This window comes from Argentina silus (assembly GCF_951799395.1).
Source record: "Argentina silus genome assembly, chromosome: 19".
Taxonomy (NCBI): domain Eukaryota; kingdom Metazoa; phylum Chordata; class Actinopteri; order Argentiniformes; family Argentinidae; genus Argentina; species Argentina silus.
The window spans coordinates 3,744,789-3,759,940 of NC_139673.1; the positions used below are offsets into that span (position 1 = coordinate 3,744,789).

The 15,152-nt window shown below is 46.2% G+C and overlaps 1 protein-coding gene across 1 annotated transcript; it reads right to left on the reverse strand.

Moving 5' to 3' along the window:
* Window positions 1–1,513: 1,513 nt before the first annotated feature.
* Window positions 1,514–14,120, reverse strand: usp8 (ubiquitin specific peptidase 8). Its single transcript, XM_083691546.1, has 19 exons — window positions 14,073–14,120; window positions 13,119–13,279; window positions 12,699–12,843; window positions 12,371–12,456; window positions 11,918–12,053; window positions 11,210–11,252; window positions 10,706–10,877; window positions 10,260–10,422; window positions 9,995–10,136; window positions 9,559–9,854; window positions 8,651–9,130; window positions 7,437–7,511; window positions 6,941–7,248; window positions 6,387–6,608; window positions 5,984–6,194; window positions 3,723–3,959; window positions 3,357–3,499; window positions 2,938–3,070; window positions 1,514–2,593 (listed from the first exon to the last, which is right to left on the reverse strand). Exons 2-19 carry the CDS (start codon window positions 13,220–13,222, stop codon window positions 2,435–2,437), a joined length of 3,255 nt encoding a protein of 1,084 aa, XP_083547672.1. The 5' UTR covers window positions 13,223–13,279; window positions 14,073–14,120; the 3' UTR covers window positions 1,514–2,434.
* Window positions 14,121–15,152: the final 1,032 nt, after the last annotated feature.

Consider the following 15,152-nt stretch of genomic DNA (forward strand, 5'->3'; position numbering starts at 1 on the left):
AGAAATCAGACGCATGGTATAAGTCTCAACAGACACAGGGAATGTTCTAGAATGTTCGAGTGGTTTTGTCCTTCATGAATAAAGATCAATCCATTGGCCAATCACTGAGTCATCGCCATGTTGCTTACACCAATCAGGCCTTTCCGAGCAGCACAGGGACAGGAGCTAGGAAAAGGAGCTTTGGACCTAAATGAAACTTGGTCTCTTCCCTCACACGCAAAAACACCAAACAACACCAGTTCATAAGGTTTATTTGGAGCATTTTAATAAATACGTACATTTTTACTTATATGAGTTTGAGGTTAATACAAGTGTTATGATATCAGAAAAAGAAAAATTTCAGAGCATTAAAATATAGAAATGAAATCAACATTTACAAGAGAAGGAATACATATTCATCTCATGCTAGACGAGGAAATAATTGGCAGAAGATACTATTCATATTTTGCCGCTTTATATTAATATTTATCGTTGGCTTCTATTGAGGGCTTCATAAGTTTAATTGGTGCTTGACCCAGTCAGGGCCATTCTAGGTCTCATGTTGGATTCCAAACTGACCCCTAGTCCCTCCCGTAGATCTGAGAGGATTGCTTCAATCGCTGTACCTTGTCCTCCGATTGGCTCGGTGAAATTGTGGCCATATTGCAAAAAACCTATCCAGTTCTCTCAGATCTAAAAGGTTGGCTCGGAGCCCATTTGAGCATTAGTCATCCGGCTCTAAGGGTCGTATTGATGTTAAAACGCTTTTATGGAAGTGAATGAGGTCACTTGCTAGTCACCGTCCCTCCCCTTAGCACACTGTGCTTCACCCGAACAGCACAACAACCTCAGATTCACTTCAAGTCACTCATGTTATTTCCAGCCCCATGACAAATATCTAGGGAAGTTTAGCAGTCAGAAGAGTACAAGTAAGGCTCTACCGGTAAATGACTTACAACATTCCCGTATGAACACAGAGTCAACAACGAACATAATGATATGGTCAAAAATAAATCACAATCTGAAATGAAATCTGGTACAATTAACCAATAATTGTCTTTAAGTGTTTCTTCCGCATTGGTATTGAAGCTAAGGTCATGTACTCAGTGTCCTATTGAATTGAAAAAACAGCTTCTCAGTGGGGGTGTAGTTTACACAGAAGAGCTCTGCTTTCAAAGTCAATGTCCAGGTCACATGAGTCAGAGGAACTGACTGGTTTCTTAGTATCAGAGTCAACCGTTCTCAAAGTAATGTGATCTAAACAAGCAACTCAGACAATGTTGCATATTGAAGAAGTGCATTGTGTTGCAGAGTTTCATACAATGTGGTTATTATGTATAAGACAAGAGCTCTCTAATTAGTCCAGTCAATCAGGGAGTCATACGATTGGTTGATTTAATCTCTAAGAGCACACTAAAAACATCAAGGCTGTGAATAATACTCCTTAATCAAATGGTTAGCAATGGCATGACAGCTGCTTCACATTAGGAAAAAAAAAAAAAAAGAATTGGTCACTTTATAAATAAACAAAACACCCCCCCCCCCCCACCCCTCCCCTCCCCTCCCCTCTCAGCAATATGTACATGTTTAATGTGCAAGATCAGCAGTTGGTATGTACATACATTACCTAACCCTCTGCTCTAGTATATTCACAGTACAGGGAAGCTCAATGTCTGTTATGCGAGAAGCCCGTCGATACTGACTGAAACCGAGAATCAACAGAGTAAGAACGTCGTTAAACAGGGTTTCAGTACAACTACAACACAACCATGAAAGTATTTTAAGTCAGGGAAAAAGTATTGTTAGTCAGTCTTGGTATTGTAGACTTATTATGCAATTAGATTTGTCTGGTACGTGTTGGTGCGCGCGTGTTGAAGGTACTCTCCCGTGTGTCTCTACGGTCAATAATATGAGTAGACGGCGTGTTTTAGTAACAGCTAAAGAATCCTCTAGGAGCTGAAGCATTTCAGAGAGAGCTGGCGTCTCTCTCCCTCAGAGGCAGTCTGGGTCACGATCACACTCTCACACACACACACACACACGCAGTCACACACACACACGCAGTCTCACACACACACGCAGTCTCACACAAACACACACACACAGTCTCACACACACAGTCTAGCACACACACAGTCTCACACACACACGCAGTCTCACACACACACGCAGTCTCACACACACACGCAGTCTCACACACACGCACAGTCTCACACACACACTCTAGCACACACGCAGTCTTACACACACACACACACACACACAGTCACACACGCAGTCACACACACGCAGTCTCACACACACACCCATCCACACACGCATCCAGCCCTGCAAACCTCTTCAACAGGTCCTCCTCAGAGCCGTGAGAAAGCAGCTGTATGTAGCTCGTAGCCCGTAGCAAGGCTGCAGGGGTATAGTGCGTCGTCATCTGGCATCCTGGCGCCTCCTGGTGGCCTCACAGGGTAGAGTAGAACAAGATGTAGCCAGCAGAGGACTTGACGGTGGAGGTGGAGATGTCCGACACCTCGTGGTCGTCAAACTTGTACCAGCGCTGTTTGACGTTGTTCCTACAGTAGGCCGTGTAGTGACCCCCGTCCAGACCGCCATAGTGGTTCTAGTAACAGGGAGGGAAACAGAGGGTTAGGGCTCTCTCTGTCTGTCTGTCTGTCTGTCTCCCCCCCTCTCCCTCTCCTCCCCCCCCTTATCAACATTAGGACCCTTTCAGGAGGACTTGCACATTCATTAATTGATTCCAAGTTATTCTAATTGATGAAATGCGCCTTGAAAGGGACGTTCATTAGCAACATACAGTAATTTGATAACTACTGCGATGAGACCCACTGGACTCGAGACGAACGAAATAGAGGAGTGAAGTGAACAGTTGGTTCAACAGGTCGGCAGGGAGCCTCTCTGTAAACCCTCCCTCCTGCCAGCCCAGGTTTTTAAGAGGCTACTTACAGAGACCCCAAACAGGTTGTATCTCTTGAGGCTCTGCTTGGGCCCGATGACGTACTGGGTCAGGTCCAGAGTCTCCAGGGGGAAGTCCACCGTCGTCTGCAGCTTCTGCTTCCACCTGCCCTCATAGGAGAAGCTGACAGAGACAACAGCACAAGGTGACACCATAGGGTTAATATCATAGGCTTGTTACACCATAGTACCACAGGGGTTAATATCATAGGCTTGTTACACCATAGTACCACAGGGGTTAATATCATAGGCTTGTTACACCATAGAAATCTGGGTCAAAATGACCAAAGCTAATCTAGGCCCACAGAGAAACAGCGCCAGTCATGAGTGATTGAGTCAGTAGCATTAGGATGACCCATGTCAGTGAAAGTACACACACACACACGCACCACACTTTGAAGTGTACATACCGTTTTAAGTGCACCAGTAGGATGGGAGGGACCTTCCATATCTCCAGTTTCTTGGTGGAGTCTCGGTGGGCTTTGCAGTGTCTGCAGAACACCTTGTTGTTGTCTGTCAGCTTCTCCTCCTTGGAGAACAGCTTGAGACAGTCCTATCACACCGCAGGGAGCACACTTTTACTGTCCAAATCCACTCACTCACAATTAGGACTAAATGCTGAACTTTTGATAGAATTAGCGCAATTAAAATAACATTTTGGCCATCCAGGAAGTCATTGAATATGTATAGGCCATGGACTGTGAGTGTCTGTGTGAGTGTGAGTGTGAGTGTGAGTGTGTGTGTGAGTGTGTGTGTGTGTCCGTCCTCTGACTCACCTGCAGGGAGCATTTGTTGGAGGAGGCCAGGGGCAGGGACAGGTACATGAAGGTCTCGAAGGTACGTGACTTGCGGTGGCAGGTGAGACACTGCACGGTGGACTTGAACTGTCCCTGGAACAGCGCCACGATGATGGACTCGTTGAGCAGCTTGTGTTTGCTCCAGGCCAGGTCCGCCGCTTTCTGGTCGTCCAGGTGGTCGTTCTCCTCCTCCTTGTACCGCTTGCGGTTATCGGCCTGATCACCGGGAAGTCAGGAGACCATGTAAATGCACATGCAAAGTGAGGCTGTCCAAAACTAACAGCAGGAACGCTACCAACGCATAGTGCCTTCAGTTCGACTGTCTCTCTAGCGTGTCCTGAATCCAGATATTGATGGTTGACTAGTCTTTTTGACTACAGGGTCGGCATTTTTTTAGAAAATGTTGCCACATTGTGACAGGGTAAATAAATGTGTGAATTAGTGTCGGTGTTTTAGCCACTGCCCAGTTGAATTGAACATTAGGGGGCGCTGGAGATCCCCTGCTGCAAGGCCACAATAACGTCAACTCAACTGCTAATGACCTGTCGTTTTGGTACGACTACGGTACAATTCCACACCTCCAGTCTTTCAGCCCCACTGCCATGCAGCTTAGCCAGAGCTCATACTGTCCATTACGTACGGGGGAAGACGTGTGTATGACAATGTCATTCATTAGTCTTGACTTTGAGAGACAGGGGGGTCTGGGCAAGGCTGATGGTATAGGACACATCCACAGGTCAGACGACAGGGAATGGTATGAGATGAAGAGCACATGTCATGAACAAATAAATGCACAACAGGGCCACGTTCCATTTCGGCCCCAAGAACCTCACCCCGGCACCTATCCCTTCTGGGTTCACAGATCTGACATGACTGGATAGGTGTAAGGCGTATAGATTCTAAATCGGTGTTATCGGGGCTAGGGCTAGGAGCCATTGGCATGTTGCTTTGACCTATTCGGTCTTTTCAGATCAGTGATCACCACAGGGGTGAAGGGCCTGAAATGGAACTGGATTATAGAAACAACCAAACCTGTTTACTCACAGTAACACCTACGGTAACAGCTAGCTCAATAGGTCAGAAATGATTACAGTCTCTCTCTCTCTCTCTCTCTCTCACACTCACTCACTCACTCACTCACTCTCACTCTCTCTCTCAACCCCCACTCCCTCCTCTCTCGACCACATGAACCCATGTAGAGCATGAAGCCAGTACAGGACGGGTCAGAACAGGCGATGAGGCATGTTCTGGGTTCACATGCAAAAGGGTTCTGACATAGCATAAAACTGGACAGATGCAAAAAAAAACGCGCAAACACACGCACACTCAACCACACTCGTACACTCACGCGTACCCGCCCGCCCCCCCCCCACACACACACACAAAAAAAAGAAGAGACAGGCACACAACAAATTTACTTACTCTCTAATTTCACCATCAAAATGAAACCCAACAAAAAAAGAAAGAAGAAATTGATAATAAATGTCGTCAATAAGTACAATAACAGCAGATTTTAATCTAACTGTGCCCCCCCCCGGCAACTACTCTGTGATAGCCCTAGAGCTGAAACGCCTGAGGTCACCATGCTGTGTGCTCCTATCACAAGGGGCACAGTTTGGTAGTACGGCCTATAGAGTGTCCTAGTAGGGCCTATAGAGTGTCCTAGTAGGGCCTATAGAGTGTCCTAGTAGGGCCTATAGAGTGTCCATTTTCTATTGGCCAACGGCAAATAGTTCCATTATACCAGCAGAGCATGTTGCCAGGCAAAAATGTATATTGGGTAAATCAGGAAATTTAACCAGGTTATATGGCTCTATTTCAAGCTCATTGGCGCCACTCTGGTAGGGCCTAGCTGCCCCACTAGGTGGAGCTCCCTTCTCGTTTCTGATCATTCATCTGACTGGGTGCTTATGGGGGATACATATACCTTACTGTACCCTAGTGTGTTGTTGGTTCATTCAGACAGTTTCTAAATCCATTGGTTAGTTATTTAGCAATGTTACATGGTACAGCCTCTCCCCCGGGTTTTCCAATGTCCTACCCAACAGTTAAAGATTACACAAATGTCCTACCCAACAGTTAAACATGCTAAAGGAACTACTTTCTCTCTCCTGCTCCCTCTCTCTCTAGCTCCCTCCCTCTCTGCTGCTAGTAGTGGATGACCAGTGCATCACCCTGCAGTAAACCTCAGCTCTGTTAGACCGTAGACAGTGTGGGTCCTCTCCTCCTCCTCCTCCTACCTTGTTGAGGTCCTCGTGGAGGCCGTCCATCAGGAACAGCAGCAGCTCCTGGGAGTCCTGCTGCTCGTAGCCAGAGAACTGGTCGTTGATCTTCCCTATGGTGATCTTAAAGTCCCGCGGGCTGATGCACTTATACAGGCCCGACCACAGTGCCTTCATGATCACTCCGAACTCCTCCGCCACCTCCCCTTTATGGCCCAGGATGTTGGCCCTGACGGAGGGGGGGCAGAGACAGTGAGGCTGGGACACAACTCCACACAGCTTAACCACAGTTATGACATTAGAAATGTCATTAAATATTTTTATTTATTTATTTTCTATATTTTCATGGTTTGGACCTCCAGCATAAGAACATAAACAGTTCCCGGGGGGGTTAGGGTTAGGGTTAGGGGGTAGTGCTGACCTGTTGATGTCCTGCTGGTAGTAGTTCTTGTTGAAGTAGTCGCTCATCGCCGGCGTATTGCAGAGACACTGCATGATGGAGTTCATGTAGCAGGTGTTGCCTAGGTTACGCAGGCCCGTCAGCGAGGCGCCCTGACCTCCGAACACGGGGTTCAGATTGCGGATCTTGGCAGCCGACGGCCGCGCGATCTCCACTTTGGCGTAGACGTTCGCGGTAGCGGGCCTGAGAGAACACCAGAGTCAGGTACAATACGAAACCATACGGAGACCCGAATATAATACTATATATAATATCATGATAATATTATTTAAATTATTTTTCTAATATAATAATTATTATTGATACCAAAATAATGTATGCCATTTAGCTGACGCTTTTATCCAAAGCGACTTACATTGCAGTGAGTGCAGACATTTTTCAGTATATATGGTGCCAGCAGGAAGAGCTGTATGAATGCTTTTACATTCACACGTGTACATGTTCCATCTCCATGCCAATGTGGGTGACTGTAAGGTTGATGATGGGACCCCCCCCCCCCCCCCCCCGTCACTTACTTGGTCTCCCTGTTGATGGTGGGTGTGGTTGCGGTAGTGGGGGCCGTGTCCTTCCTCTGCGCCTCCTCCCTCAGATCCTGGGTGATGTCAGGTGATGAGTAGGAGCGTTTGAGTTTGGACTGCTCCCGCTCCCGGTCCTGCTCCCGGTCCTGGTCGGGGTCGGCCTCGGCCGCGCGCGCCTGCTTGTGTTTGGCCGTCGGGGGGGTGGAGGGGGGCGTCTGGGGCACACTGACCTCGGGGGGGTACAGGTGGACGCGGTTGGTCGGGGAGTGGTAGTAGCGGTAGGTGCCCGTCACGGTGTCCAGGAACTGGTGGAGACAGGTTAGAGGAGAGTTACAAAAGAGATATTGAGGAAAAGAACAAAAAAACAGATCTACATTTCTCTTTCTGTATCATTGCAGGGTTGTGTAGCTACATAACGTTGGGTTTCCATTTCGTGTGCTCAGGTTAACTGCCATTGTAACCTCAACAGATAAGAAGTCTTGTTGTGCAGTACCTTCATCCAACCACTAGGGAGGCCTGGTACACTCCTGCCCATCTCCTCGCTCCTCGCTCTAGTCAGGGGCTCGCGCTGTGGGACAAACACACACAAGCACATTACACACACACACACACACACTACACACATTACACACACACACTACACCCACACATTACATACACACACACATTACATACACACACACTTTTCTTCAACAGCTTAGACCGTAAAGCATATAAAAGACAGAACATTAAGCAGGGAAACACTATTGTCAAAGGGGAGCAAACAATGGCATTACAATGCAGGGCTTCTTTATCGGTTTACGTTACGTTTTTTTTTTGGGGGGGGGGGGGGGGGATGGTGGGCGAAACATCGCAAAGGGCTGTTTGTTTCTTATTTCTTTCTTGGACAAAGCGTCCCAAGAGAGCCGTTTGTGGACCCACACTTTCCTAGCGATCGGCATGCAGATCCAAATGCATTACTGTAGCTTGGCTGGGATGGAAATCGGAAAAAATCGTCTTAAAAGCGGTTAAGAAACATGCCGTGATCAACACCGATGGTGGGGTGTTGACGTATACCTTGGGTCTGTCATAGTCATCTGCAGTTCTATCTTTTAAAATCCTTCTCTTTTGGGTGCCGCTCTTTAGATCACTACTAGGCTTCAGAGGAGCCTGGCGTCGGGGACAGAAGAGAGCTGATATCATTAGGCTTTTAAGCGTTGGCTAATGGACATCAGTGAGATATGAGAGAGTCAAGCGATCGATGGGTGGGTGTCACGGTAACAAATGATCTTGATTATGGGATGGGCTCATATATGCAGTAAAGCTGGCCAGCTGGCAGCTGTTGAGTGTAATGGTCACAGAAGATGCGGTGTTATGAATCAGGCTCCGTTTAACCCCTTTCTGCAACGTCCACACAGGTCATGAGACTACTCCCAGTCTGGCTCAAAGGGTCAGATCTGCTGTGATCAACGCCCAGTCCTAAATCGACCACTAGACACCTACACATACTGTAGCTCATTGTAGATCTGAAAAGACTGGATGGGTGCTGAGCAATAGGAAAGTCCACCTAGCCTACTGTAGGGCCAAGCGGTGCTATTCCAGTATCCCTCAGACCTATCTAATCCTTTGAGATCTGTGAGGAGTGTCCAGGGTGCGGGGCTTGGGGTGTGGGGGTCAAACCTCCCTCTAGAGTGGTGGGTGAACGACTGACCCCAGAAAAACACTGACCTTGATCTCCGCAACGATGCGGTTGGCAGCCGGCGAGTCCAGAGACACGCTCTTGGTGGGCGTGTCCGGGTTCTGCTCCTTCCCTCTCTTCTCCCTCTCCTCCCCGACCACCCTGTTCTCCTTCTCCTCTTCTTCCTCCTCCTCTGCCTTCTGCCTCTCCAGCCTCTTCCTCTTCTCCTCCTCTTCCTTCCCCTTCCTCCTCTCGCTTTCCTCCCTCTCCTCCTTCTCCTGGCGTCTCTCCTCGTCTGCCCGGCGTTCCTGCTTCCGCTGCTCCTGCTCGTACCGGGCCTTCTCCATCAGCGCCGCCGTCTCCGTGTGGATCTGGCTCCTCTGCTGGTCAGTCAACGGGACGTCGGGGTCAAACTGCGGTTTGACCGTGCGGTTGGGGGCCAGCGGACCGTTCTGGGACGAGGCTGCAGCGTCCGGGTTCGGTTTGGTCCCATCCGAGACCCTCACTGAGGGCTTCTTGGTGCGGTCGATCTGGGGGGGAAAGAATCAGAATCAGAATCAGAATCAGAATCAGAATTCTTTTATTTGGCCAACTATATTTGCACATACAGGAAATTGACTTGGTGAGGTTGGTGCATGGGACATAAAAAACAAAGGCAAATATTGACAAGAAATTTACAAAATAGCAAAAATATTAACAAAATAGCAATAACAAATTTACAAATGTACAAAATAGAACAATAAAACAATACATTTTGTAGGCTGTGCGAGGCTAGAGGCTGTGTAATGGGTATGGTACACCATAAAAAAGACGTCAGAGAGACAACGACAAAAGGAGAATAGAAACCAGTAAAAAAACTGAACTGAAAACTCTGAAACGTCTCACAGGAGGATTTAGCACTCGATCACTAGAAGAAAATCTTGGTTAATGGACGATCAAATGAATGTTATGTGGTTACCTGTGGGATAGCCTTGGCTGTAGCAGCAGGCTGGCTGGACGCGGCTGTCCCCGGACCAGAGCCCTTCTTGGTGAGGTCTACCCCAGAGTGTGTGAACCCTACGGTGGGTGAATCTGTGGTGTCGGGCAGCGCCTCTATCCGCACGGTAGGGGCCTCAGGGTGGGACTGCTCCGCTGGGGGGCCCCCGTTCACCTGCAGGGGGGCTGGGGGGACCAGGGGCTCTGGGTCAGGCTCTGGTTCTGGAGGAAGGGGGGTCGGAGGCTTGGGCTCCTCCAGTGACGGGTAGCTGAAGTTCACTGCCCTCAACACAGAAAGAGCACATCATGAAGTACAGTACAGTGCAGCGCTGTATCAGGGGTCTGTTCACCTGTGTACCACCCAGAGACACTGTGATGGCGAGGCTGACGGCGTTGCGGTGCGGTGCGGTGAGACTCACGTTGAGGGAGGGTGTTCAGAGTGCGCTGTCTGGGGGGTTTGACTTTGGCGTTGGTCGTGTACATGGGGTAGAAGAGAAGCCAGTTCTCATAGCCTCCCTCCAGCACCATGGGCTCACTGCGCAGGATGGTGGTGCTGTCCCACTGCGGAGCACACACACTTTATTATCTCACAGGGGGAAAACACACACACACACACACACACACACACACACACACACACACACACACACACAAGAAATATAACACACACGCACAAGTTGTTACCTTATAGAGGGCGTCTTTGAGGCTCTGCAGGGTGGTGCCCAGTTTGAGGTCTGTGACAGAGCTGAACCAGTCCATCAGGACGATGTAGTCCACAAACCCCCTCCGCTTCCACTGCTCTCTGGAGGCCTCTGGGAGCTTCCCCTCCATCTGGTTCACAGTGATTCTGAGGAGCCATTACGGTTGGACATCAATCAGGTTCCCATCTACCCCCCTAGCTTGTCAGGTATGTTAAGCTTGTTTGAATGACAGTTCAAAAATGCAGATTTTTTCTTAAAACATAAAAGACAATGCAGTCAAAATGTTACGTTGTCTAAGCTAAGCACAGCATATGAAAGGTGGAAAAAAAAAAGTTACATTATCGTCTACCTCCCTTTAACCCAATTCACTCTCCTCTCCCATTACCTCCTTCCCTCCCTCCCTCCGTCCCTCCCTCCCTCCCTCCCTACCCAGGGCTGATGGCCTCTTCAGGCACACTGATGCAGGTCTGAGACGGGACCTGGATCTGGGAGTCCTCAAAGTCCCTGCTGCTGCGAGCGTCCATGACAAGGAGAGTCATACTCTGGTCCCTCATCATGTGGAAGAGCCTCTCAGCAGTGATCCCTCCAGCAGGCAATGCCGCTGTGGAGCCAAGGAGAGGAACACAACAACATAGCATTAGACTCAATGGAGAGACCAACTTCAAAACTATGCACAGGTGGTTACAATCCTCCCTGGTCCATTCCATCCAAACATATATCTGGTTGGTGGCAACATCTGCCAAACTTACTGCCTTTTCAGAATGAGGGGAAAATGTATTATTCTTGTTCCTTAAGAGTAGAGTTAATTTAATATATAAAAATATCTACTGTCTGGGGTGTCAAACTTTGTGTTACATTAACAAAAAAAGTAACCTTTTAGGAGTCTCATCCAGAAAGCCATGTTACCGGTCTTTGATTAGGTCACCATCTTACCTTTTGAGGGTACACTTTTCAACTCGTTCTGCCCACCCTTTACCTACAGTAGGACAGAAGGACACAAAGCACAACAACTTGAGACCTCAGCATTTTTCACTTCAAAGAGTTTCACCTTTGAACCCTCACTGCCAAGGTGCTGCCAATACCGGTGTAATTGGTAACATAATTTTTTTATGTTCAACAAACACATATGTTGCGGTGTCATTCAATGGTGACGTCTAAAAAGCATCAGAATTTCACTTGCAGATGTTTAACAATTGATTGCATTGCCAGTGTTGCATTACAAGCCATTTATAATCTATTTATGATTATGTAGTGTTTTGACCTTTGGATCCAGACCTGTGGAACTTTCAGTGAAGTCGATATTATGGCTGTGTCAGGTCCGATCATATCATGAACATCAATTTCACTGGGAAGTTCATTAGTTGACAGACATTTTGACATTACATTTTTGACATTTAGCAGGCGCTTTTACCCGAAGCGACTTACAACTACATGTGTCTAAAGTGAATCATCTATACATCAGTCATCGTAAGAAAGAAATCTATTCTAGGACCAGGTGCCATTGGCAGTCACAATGGTCGAAGAAGGAAGGATGACTTTAGAAGAAGGGAGGATGACTTTAGAAGCAGGGAGGATGACTTTAGAAGCAGGAAGGATGACTTTAGAAGCAGGGAGGATGACTTTAGAAGCAGGGAGGATTACCTTCTTGTTGTCCTTCTTCATTCCATTTGGAGAGGCCTGCCCTCCGTCCATCACTGTGATCTTCTCATCCCTTCTTTTCTTCTCCTCTTGTCTCTCTTTCTCCTCAAGTTTTTTGCGGACCTCCATTTCCTCATACCTGTTCATAGGTAGACAAAGTCAGCAACCTTATTCAGCCAAAGTAAGGTACTGTTGGTTTTGCACATTTTCCCCTGACAGTTGAGGTTAGAATAAGAGGATCTAGCTGATCCTAGATCTGTGTCTACAAGTAACTTCTACATGGAACGCTTTAACCACCCAGGGACATCAGATACTGTAGATGACCAGTACATTAAATGTCTATATTTCCAATTGACAGTATTAGTATGGTTTTGATGTGATCATAATTAGACAACTATAAAGTTCTCAAAGTACATCTAATCTCTGTGAGACACTAACAACAGCAGGGGTACCAACCTGAGTTTAAGGCTTTCAGCAAGCTTCTCAGCTTCCTCTATGGCTTTTTTAAAGCTGGTGGGTCCAAGCATGGACAGGAAAAACTCCTTCAGACATTGGTAAGGGAAAACGTTTTTGGTCAAGAACAGATGAATCACACACAGCATGCAATTTCACAAGACGGAATCCAGTTTATGCGTAATTTAGCAAGGATTTATAAACATTTCGTTTACTTGAAAGTCATTACATCCCCTAATTCTATAACAAATGTGGAAAATCAACAAAAACATTAATTCCTCATATGGTTTTAACCTACACTAGGAACAGTATAGCAAAACAAGTGGCATACCTGCTGCTGCTTGAAATCCGGCCTTTTCTTGATGAGGTCATAAACCGTTAGATATTTCATGTACAGAACATACGCCTTTTCCTCATCTCTATCCAGGCGACACTCCTCCGCAGCCTTGAAGATTTTGCAGGCACTCTGGACAAAACTAAAGCACAGCAAACTGTTAGAATCACAATTACAGTCATACTGGCTTCTTTGCATGCGTCACTAAGCCTACTTAAAGGCGGTTCTTTAAATATGTTCAAGTTCAGAACATGTGTATTTATATAGTAAATAGAAATAGTCAATAGAAATCCATTACTACTATGTTTGGACATCAAGTGCTTTCTTAATCAATAAGAGTGTGAGTCTCCCAACACGTGTTACAGCTAAATAATGACCTGACATTGACAAGCTCTTCGGTGCCATTTAAAAACATACCTTTTGGTGCTGACATGGTCAGGCTTGACTTCAGCCTTTTTGTTAAGGTCACCCAGAGAGGTGGCCAGGTACAGATCCTTGACCCCAGTGGACACCGCAGGCATCTTCTCGGGTGTGTTCAATCAAAGCTCAGCAGCACTATAAACATGCCCCTCACATTTCTGAAGAGTCAGAACAACAATGGGATCAATTCATAGGCTATATCACTAGTCACTTCCACATACCACTAACCATGTAACAGACTGGCTAGTTCCTTCTTTTCTCGAAGTAGCCTGGTTCAAGGCTAAGCTTAAGGAGTTCGCTACCTACTTCAATAAAAAATAAAAAATAAACGTTTGTAACTGTAGTTAGCTAGCTACCAAAACAATCAGAATCAGGAAAGGATATTTCCCCGGGATGTTTTTGGCATTTCACCAATCCCCTTCTTCTGCTATTTCACACTGCACTGTGTAGCTGATATGTCAGTTAGCTACAATTTCATATGAAGGCTGGCTTACTCATCCCTTTGACAAGCCACAATGACATTAGATACAATTTAGCAAGACCGCTGTCTAGTCCACAGTTTATGTTATGACCTGCGTACTTCTGTGTTGTTAGCTCCGCCTAGCTAACCTAACTTTAGCTACTAGTTCTGTCTCCAACATGGCACTACTGACACTGGCCTTGCCGACGTTCACAGAATTCAAAGGTAGCCAGCTAGCTAATATTCATCTAGGAAGTACAGTACGGTACGTAGTTAGCTAACTGGCAGCTAGCGAGAAATCATATCTGCCTGGCTAGCGAGATAGCTAGCTAGCATTCTGGCTTTCCAACTGCAACTTAACAGTTAGTAAGATGTACACTGATTACAGAGGATGTAAACACAGAGGCTGATATACTGATATATAACGTCGGACGGCAATAGAAATGGTGAAATAACAAGTGAACACGTCGAGCGAGATAAATAACACGTACCACAACGTTAGACACACTTGTTTAGGTTTTCCAGCCAGCTGATGTTTGATTCCCGGAAGAACTCAGGGTGCGTATTTGTTCAAAATGTCCCAGCTTTATCAACTTAGTGTAGAGACGACTTCTCTGGACCACTGCTGCTACTAACATGTTGCAGAAGAATCTCCTATCTAAATGTCAATGCCTTTATGATGGGAGGCTATACGGATAAGATGTATCAGATATAATACAACATTATAAGATTCATATTTCTTTTTCCACTAGAAATATCAAAGACAATAGTAAACAGTACACGTACAACGTATGCGTTTACCTTAGGAAACTATTAACAACAACATTCTAGTAGTGTGTTTCTTTAATTTATGTTAATAGTAATAGTAATAATAATAATAATAATAATAATAATATATTGCAAAGCAATTTACAAAACACAATATAGGAAAAACAAACAAATAGCATACAAAGGAGTATACAAACATTAGAAACAATAGCCAGGGGAATACAGACAATACATTTATATTAAGACCGTGTAAAGAGTACAAACATTGAACATTTGGATAGTTTGTTTGTTATGTGACGTGTTGGTCCACTAATGTGGTGCTGAAGAGAAGCGGGGTCTCGGCTGTGCATGCAGCATGTCACATATCCCTCCGCAAGGGTCTCCATTAATCTGGTCCTATGACTCCAATGTGCAGTGATAGTAAGGCGAATGTTTAAACCAAGAGCAAAATGTCAACTTGTGCATTATCAAAACAACAGATAGACTAAAACCTAACTGAGCAAACATGACCAGAAATGATCGACATCAGAAGTTTAATGAAAGAATAGCATCACCGAACTGTATACATCCGCTCAAAATTGGGGGACCTTTGTTGCGACCACAAGGCTAAAGAAACTGGGCACTGACAAGCACGAATAAAAAAGATTCCCCACTGAGTGATCGCGCCTTTTCAAAACACAGACGTCGATAACTGTTTAAAACTACAAGGTAAGACGTTTGATAATCTTTTCCAGGTCATTGTCGGGACAGCGTATTTGTTGCCCCACCGGATGTGGAAGGTGATTTCTTTTGCTTCTAAAATA

What these genes read in the sequence shown, in the direction of transcription:
- usp8 (XM_083691546.1), bottom strand. Translation starts at nt 13,222, where the DNA reads ATGCCTGCGGTGTCCACTGGGGTCAAGGATCTGTACCTGGCCACCTCT. An exon ending in CAGCCAAGGCTATCCCACAG is followed by an intron (nt 9,131 to 9,558) that starts GTAACCACATAA and finishes TTTCCCCCCCAG; the next exon opens with ATCGACCGCACCAAGAAGCC. An exon ending in TCCCTAGTGGTTGGATGAAG is followed by an intron (nt 7,249 to 7,436) that starts GTACTGCACAAC and finishes TGTCTCCACCAG; the next exon opens with TTCCTGGACACCGTGACGGG.